Below are 8336 nucleotides of genomic sequence, written 5' to 3' on the forward strand. Positions count from 1 at the left end.
TTCAGATGTACGAGTATTTTCGTAGAGGTTGAATAAGTGAATACCTGGTGAAATAGTGACCAGAAAGTTTCTTGTACTAGGTGAAGTCCAGGTTAAAAATATAACAAATACTAAAACACTACAGTGATGAAGATCTATTTCAGCTCTAGAAAATGTATTTGATTTCTACAGCCATGTGTATTTGTGGGTGGAAATAGATCCGTTTATCCCACTTTGTGGCAGATGGTTCCAGTTAACGTCACCTTAACATGTCGTGCGTGGATTCGAATCCCACTGCGGAAGTTAGAGTTTCTTTGTACGTTTCTTCATTTGCGTTTAAGCTTTGTAGAGATGAGGAATTAGAGAAGTTAAGATATTGTGTGTTATATATAAATGCAATATACACATATTGATATGTATATATATACACATTATACATATATATATATATATATATATATATATATATATATATATATATATATATATATATATATATATATATATATATATATATATATGTGTGTGTGTGTGTGTGTGTGTGTGTGTGTGTGTGTTGTGTTTGTGAGGTGAGTGGGCACATATGCTTATGTTTGTGTTTAATTACTGTAGTTCCAATACTTTTGAAATTTCTTTTTTAAGCGTCTGTTGCCAAACATTTCTATAGAATATTGCATGTTTGGACTTGTGATGTCTTTTTCCCAATTCTTGCTTTGCTTTGAGATTAGTCCGGTTTTTTATTTATTTTTTTTTATGTAAGCTATGTCTAATGAAGCGTTGGATTATTGATGCCCACAGCAGAGGAAAGGAAACAAAAGACAGGAAATAAAACAAAAACAGCAAGTCTTTACGAGTATAATTACATTACGCAGAAAAATAATACCAAATTAATTTACATTTATTTGTTTAAAGAATTTGAGAATCGAACAACGGAAGGAAAATAACTGAAGAATTAAATCCTTTTGTTCATTATCTATAATTCTTCTCAAGGAGAGCTTTGAAGAGCCATTATCCATAGCTTCAATAGGAGGAGGGTGCAAAGAATTCTAATTCATCATTTTTTGTGATGCGAGGAAAATAGCTCTTTTCTTTTGCTGATTGAACAAAGTAGAGAGAGAGAGAGAGAGAGAGAGAGAGAGAGAGAGAGAGAGAGAGAGAGAGCATTTCAATTGTAGAAAATTCCTTCCCATGTTTTTTACAAAAATAATGACAGCTAGTACTCAGTTGCACTTCGGTACTGATTCTCTCTCTCTCTCTCTCTCTCTCTCTCTCTCTCTCTCTCTCTCTCTCTCTCTAACTCATGCACTGATACACTTCAATTCACGAAGTCTTTGCCCAGCTCATCCTCTCCCGGAAATGTTTAATCTCATTTTTTGAGCGTTTGGCAGTCGGCCTAGTGATCTGTGATGTAAATATTTGCTGTAATCAGTTGCAAAGTATGCCGTTTAGTCTTCTCTGGAAAACGTATAGATTCGCCCGACCAAAAATATTCTCATTGGAAACGTCGGTCTGTTTTTGTTCGAATGATTTTATTCACCCCAGTTCCATGATATTGCTCTCTCTCTCTCTCTCTCTCTCTCTCTCTCTCTCTCTCTCTCTCTCTCTCTCTCTCTCTCTCCTCCGGTTCTTTTCCCATCGTGAATACACCTTATTTTGTTCTGATATATCAGGCGGTTCCTTCATTCACTTCAGTGTCAAACCATGCTGTCTTTCCATCCGACATTTTTGTTCCTACCTCAAGCATGTCTTCGACAGTAAAGAAATATTGTTCTCTCTCTCTCTCTCTCTCTCTCTCTCTCTCTCTCTCTCTCTCTCTCTCTCTCTCTCTCTCTCTGGCGTATTTAGTCCAGAGACTAACTAGCAACTAGCCATGTGCATTGTACAAAAACTTTTCATTTGGAGAATTTCTCTTGATGAAACGCAAAAACCATAAGCTTTTTGCCGCTTTGAGGTCTGACGAACGAAACTTAAGTAACAGAGGACGAACATTCATTCACAAGAGCCTATCCATCCCCTTGTTTTAGTTAAGGTTCGTTCATTTAAATTCAATAATAGAACCTACTTTAGTCTTCAGATTTAGTTATTATTTCATTGGAGGACTCGCGCTGCTGCTACAGCTTCAACTGCCCCCCATTTCCATAAGAGTTTCTGCCGATTCCATCTTCAAGCTTTATTTTTAGCTGTCTCCAGTCTCATGAGTGGTTCGGCTGCCTTTCGTCTCTAAGGTGTTTCGACCCTCGCATATTTTCAGCTGTTTCTCATTTCCATCCATCGTCAGCTGTGTTCCAATTCCTTACCTTTCAGGTGTGTTCGTTTTCATGCTTTTTCGGATTTTTTCAGTTTACGTATTATCAGCTGTCTCCTAGTTCATGTTATCAACTGTTTCCTAGTACATATTATCAACTGTCTCCTGTTATAAGTTATTATCTGTCTATCAACTGTTTCCTAGGACTTATCATCAAGTGTCTCTAAGTAGTTATTATCTGTCTCCTAGTACATGTTATCATCTGTCTCCTAATACATGTTATCAACTGTTTCCTAGTACATATTATCAACACTCTCCTAGTAGTTATTATGTCTCTTAGTACATGTTATCAACTGTCTCCTATTACATGTTATCAACTGTCTCTTATTACATATTAACAACTCTCTCCTAGTGCATGGTATCAACTGTCTCCTAGTACATATTATCAATTGTCTCCTGTTACATGTTATCAACTGTCTCCTAGTACATACTATCAACTGTCTCCTAGTACATATTATCAACTGTCACCTGTTACATGTTGTCATCTCTCTCTCCTATTACATGTTATCAACTGTCTCCCAGTACGTTATCAATTACCTCCTAATATATGTTATCAACTGTCTCCTAGTACATGTCACTGTCTCTTAGTACATGTAATCAGCTGTCTCCTAGTTCCAAGTACTCATTACTGTTTAAGCCCCCAACCACTTACTTACGGTTTGGTTCGTCTCTTATTGACATAATTGCCTCTCTCTCTCTCTCTCTCTCTCTCTCTCTCTCTCTCTCTCTCTCTCTCTCTCTCTCTCTCTCTCTCCTTTAATATGGTTTTAACTGGCCTCATTTTGATATCCATTCTAGTTACCTCCTGTTTTCATAGCGTTGCAGTTGCATTGCGTTGCCATTTCTAGGTCGTTCCTCGTTGGACTAGTCGGTAGAGTTCTCGGTAGCACTCTGCTAGGCCCGAGTACGAGCCTCCGGCCGGCCAACGAAGAATTAGAGGAATTTGTTTCTGGTGATAGAAATTCATTTCTCGGTATAAAGTGGTTCGTATTCCACAATAAGCAGTAGGTCCCGTTGCTAGGTAACCAGTTGGTTCTTAGCCACGTAAAATAAGTCTAATCCTTTGGGCCAGCCCTAGGAGAGCTGTCAGTCAGCTCAGTGGTCTGGTTAAACTAAGGTATAATTTTTTTGTCCATCTCTAGGTTCAGTTGTCTTCCATCTCCATCTGTTCAGGTCTGTCGTAGTTTCATAATACCAGATTCAGTTCTCTCCATTTCCATATCATGTAGCATTCGTCTCACAGTACTGTACATGTTTCTGGACCACTGTTATTACTGCCCTACACTGACATTCTGGAGAGCCGTTATTTTTTAAATCTTAGATATTCTCGTGGGTCTCCCATTTCTAATTCTGTTTCAACTGTCTCCCATTCCTATATTTGTTTCATCGATCTCCTTTGTGTCTCTGTTTCTACATCTGTTTCAACTGTCTCCCATTTGTATATTCGCTTCATCAGTCTCCCTTGTGTCTCTGTTTCTATATCTGTTTCAACTGTCTCCCATTCGTATATTCGCTCCATCAATCTCCCTTGTGTCTCTGTTTCTATATCTGTTTCAACTGTCTCCCATTTGTATATTCGCTTCATCAGTCTCCCTTGTGTCTCTGTTTCTATATCTGTTTCAACTGTCTCCCATTCGTATATTCGCTGCATCAGTCTCCCTTGTGTCTCGGTTTCTATATCTGTTTCAACTGTCTCCCATTTGTATATTCGCTTCATCAGTCTCCCTTGTGTCTCTGTTTCTATATCTGTTTCAACTGTCTCCCATTTGTATATTCCTTCATCAGTCTCCTTGTGTCTCTGTTTCTATTTCTGTTTCAACTGTCTCCCATTCGTATATTCGCTCCATCAATCTCCCTTGTGTCTCTGTTTCTATATCTGTTTCAACTGTCTCCCATTTGTATATTCGCTTCATCAGTCTCCCTTGTGTCTCTGTTTCTATATCTGTTTCAACTGTCTCCCATTTGTATATTCGCTTCATCAGTCTCCCTTGGGTCTCTGTTTCTATTTCTGTTTCAACTGTCTCCCATTCGTATATTCGCTCCATCAATCTCCCTTGTGTCTCTGTTTCTATATTTGTTTCAACTATCTCCTATTTCTGTATTCGTTTCATCGATCTCCTGTGTATCTCTCTCTCTCTCTCTCTCTTTCTATATTTGCTTCAGCTTTCTCCCATTTCTATATTCGTTTCATCGGCCGCACGTGTGCCTCTTTCTGTTTCTATATCAGCTTCAGCTTTCTCCTGTTTCTATATAGATTTGTTTCATCGATCTCCCGTGTCTCTGTTTCTATATCTGCTTGAACTGTCTCTCATTTCTATATTTGTTTCATAGATCTCCCGTGTCTCTGTTTCTATATCTGCTTCTTCTGTCTCCCATTTCTAGATTTGTTTCATAGATCTCCCGTGTCTCTGTTTCTATATCTGCTTGAACTGTCTCCCATTTCTAGGTTTGTTTCATAGATCTCCCGTGTCTCTGTTTCTATATCTGCTTCTTCTGTCTCCCATTTCTAGATTTGTTTCATAGATCTCCCGTGTCTCTGTTTCTATATCTGCTTCTTCTGTCTCCCATTTCTGTATTTGTTTCATAGATCTCCCGTGTCTCTGTTTCTATATCTGCTTCTGTCTCCTATTTCTATATTTGTTTCATAGATCTCCCGTGTTTCTGTTTCTATATCTGCTTGAACTGTCTCCCATTTCTAGATTTGTTTCATAGATCTCCCGTGTCTCTGTTTCTATATCTGCTTCTTCTGTCTCCCATTTCTGTATTTGTTTCATAGATCTCCCGTGTCTCTGTTTCTATATCTGCTTCTGTCTCCTATTTCTATATTTGTTTCATAGATCTCCCGTGTCTCTGTTTCTATATCTGCTACTTCTGTCTCCCATTTCTATATTTGTTTCATAGATCTCCCTTGTCTCTGTTTGTATATCTGCTTCTTCTGTCTCCCATTTCTATGTTGTTCATCGATCTCCTGTGTCCATATCTGTTTCAGCTGTCTCCCATTTCTACATTAGTTTCATTGATCTCCCATGTGTCTCCCTTTGTTTCTATATCTGCTTCAGCTGTCTCCCATTCCTATATTTGTTTCATCGATCTCCAGTGTGTCTGGTCCTACACCTGCCTCAGCTGTCTTCCATTCCTATATTCGTTTCATCGATCTCCCATGTCTCTTGTTTCAACATCTGTTTCAGCTGTTTCTCATTTCTGTATTTGTTTCATTGACCTCCCGTGTGTCTCTCTCTGTTTCTGTATCTGCTTCATCGATATCCAGTCTCTCTGTTTCTGTATCTGTTTCAGCTGTGTCCCATTCGTATATTTGTTTCGTCGATCTCCTGTGTGTGTGTCTCTCTGTTTCTATATGTTTCAACTGTCTCCCATATCTGTATTCGTTTCATCAGTCTCCCGTGCGTCTCAGTTTCTATATCTGCTTCAGCTGTCTCCAGTTTCCATAACTGTTACAGCGAAATCGATGACGTCCATTTCAAGGCATAAGAAGCAGTCCCATTAGCGAGTGAATTTTAATTTCGGACGTCATTAGAAAGCCTTTTGTATTGCCAACGAGGAACTTTAAGTCTTGGCAAAAATAAACAAACTTGAAGGAGAAGGACTTTTACCGACTCTTTTGAGATGATAATTGAAGGTCAGACTGGCTCCGAAGTTTATTCTAAGTTCTAATGGGAAGTTCATATTAGACGAAAGTTTATTCCACAGACACAGGTTTTTTTTTTTTTCCCCAGCTCGAAAAAAAAATTCATGGTATATTTTTTTTATCTCTCAAATGTAGTGTCCCCAACTTCGTGAGCTCTTAAAATGAGGAGAATTGTTTTAGAAGTCTCTCTCTCTCTCTCTCTCTCTCTCTCTCTCTCTCTCTCTCTCTCTCGAGTATCCCTTATAAATATACATATCCTGAAAGATTCAGAAAAGGGAAGCCTCGCTTTATTTAGAAATATTGATTTTAACTGCGAGAGAGAGAGAGAGAGAGAGAGAGAGAGAGAGAGAGAGAGAGAGAGAGAGAGATGAGAGGGGGGTGTGTAGCACGAGGAAGGGGGCAGGCAGCAGGCTACATCTTAAATTGTTTTGTGCGCTGACTCGGATATTTCGGCTCTGTTGAATCTTAGAAAGGAGCCTTTTCTTAAATTCTTTTTATATTTAGAGGTACCGGGACTTCTCAGAAAGGACGTTTCGTCATTTTATTTACGATATTTATTATTGTTTCGATCATGTCAGCAGTTATTATCAAAGGTGTTTCTAAATTTGTAAATACAGAAGAAATTTAAATTTGAAACTGCTTTTCATGTTGTAATTGTGGCAAGATTCTTCGTGTTTGTTTTATGGTAATTCGATCATAATTATAGAGTATACGCATGTCTTTATTACTCATCTGTGCACATGCTGTTCCACCATTGTTTGGCTGATCCTTTGACAAAAAGTTTTTCATTGAAGATCCAACCTGAGGTGAAGAACACCCTTATTTTATTTTACTGATGTGAGCTTTAGACCTCATAAGTTACTCTGTAGCATTTACACGAAGAAGGACGAAAATGTTCTTATCTTCTAAAGTTTTGAGTCTGTTTACAACCAAACGATTATTATAGTTCTAAGTTAAACGCCTGACTACCTGATAGTCATTTATTACCACATTATTATTCAGTTGCAGCAAGTTGTCCCTCAGCTTCGAAATACTGATGTAGGCCTACTTGAAATTCGAAATGCATCTCACGCGGTAGGCTACAATGAATTACCCTCGAATTTACTTGTTGTTGCTAGCATTGTGCCTTTATGGCTGAGTTAGTTTTATCTTTTATTGATAGGCTCCTTTATTTCCATGTAGAAAGCAACATTGCTTTCTTTATATCATTTTACCGTTGGCTGTTTGATAGTAAGATAATTCAGCAAATTTACAGTAGTTCTATTAAATGAAGATTGATATATTGGCTGAATATTTTAAATTTTCTCCTCAGCTCTCTCTCTCTCTCTCTCTCTCTCTCTCTCTCTCTCTCTCTCTCTCTCTCTCTCTAAAAGAAGATAAAGCGTATTGTGAAAGTCTTCCCAGCATGCATGATATAAGTCGTAACTTCTTCGCCCTCCATAATGCACTTCATCTCTTGTGGGAACTCATTTAAATGCCTGCATTGTTTGCATATCAGGTGGAGTTGACTCTTTAAAGTCTCTCCTCTTTGTCTGCAACGCTGTCCCTCTTTTTCCTCTCCTTTCTTGGCTCCGCACTAGCATCTTCCTTGTCTGAGAATCCATCTTCTTTTTTGCGGCCGTTTTGTCAAGGGTATTCTGGACCGCACTTATTGCTCCTCTTATATTCACATTCTGGAGAATTCTTTGTTTTTAAATCTTAGATATTTGTTAACTTGTTTATTGTCGTAGGATGGGTGTTCAAGTCAAGTCACACTGATAGTGAGCGTAAGCAGTTGTACTTGCCTGCCCCCTTTCTGGTGCTGTACACAGACCCCCCCTCCTCTCTCTCTCTCTCTCTCTCTCTCTCTCTCTCTCTCTCTCTCTCTCTCTCTCTCTCTCTCTTCTGTTTTGAAAGTTTTAAATTATTTGTTTTGGTGTATTTTGTCTTATCACGTTTCGTTTATTGTCCACCTTTTGAGAGGATCAAGCGATTTCATCGAGGGTGTCTTGCCATGTTGACTTTCTTATAAGTTGGAATTTTTCTTCTTGTGGACAATCCATATAATGTTGGTATCTAGATGTTCTCCTGAAAAAATCCTCGCCTGCTGTAATTTTTTTCTATATGATAGGAATTGGAGCTAAATATCAGTTTTATGTTATGTAGGAACCATTCATCATAATTTTGTATTTTTCTCATAAACATCCTTCTCCAAATGTCGTAAGAATACTGTACTTGGTGAATACTAATGTGGTCTAGGTATTGTCTCAAACATTGAGTGTCTTTTTTCAAAATCATTATTTTTATAGAAAGAACTACCCTGCCACACTTTTGTTGTTATATTATCATCTTCTACCGTGATGTGACGTTATGTTTTTCCATTTTCAATGTCAAAAGATACCAAATAGCTTAAATTTACCAAAATTA

The 8336-nt window shown here is 38.1% G+C and overlaps 1 protein-coding gene across 1 annotated transcript in view; it reads right to left on the reverse strand.

Annotated features, from left to right (window-relative positions):
- LOC136837854 (uncharacterized) overlaps positions 1-2965 on the reverse strand; it is a 90101-nt gene extending 87136 nt beyond the window's left edge. Inside the window, exon 1 of the mRNA XM_067102745.1 lies at positions 2941-2965. Coding sequence (XP_066958846.1) covers positions 2941-2965 — 25 coding nt within the window. The remainder of the gene's footprint in view (positions 1-2940) is intronic.
- Positions 2966-8336: the final 5371 nt, after the last annotated feature.

Source organism: Macrobrachium rosenbergii, chromosome 4 (genome assembly GCF_040412425.1).
Source record: "Macrobrachium rosenbergii isolate ZJJX-2024 chromosome 4, ASM4041242v1, whole genome shotgun sequence".
Lineage (NCBI taxonomy): Eukaryota > Metazoa > Arthropoda > Malacostraca > Decapoda > Palaemonidae > Macrobrachium > Macrobrachium rosenbergii.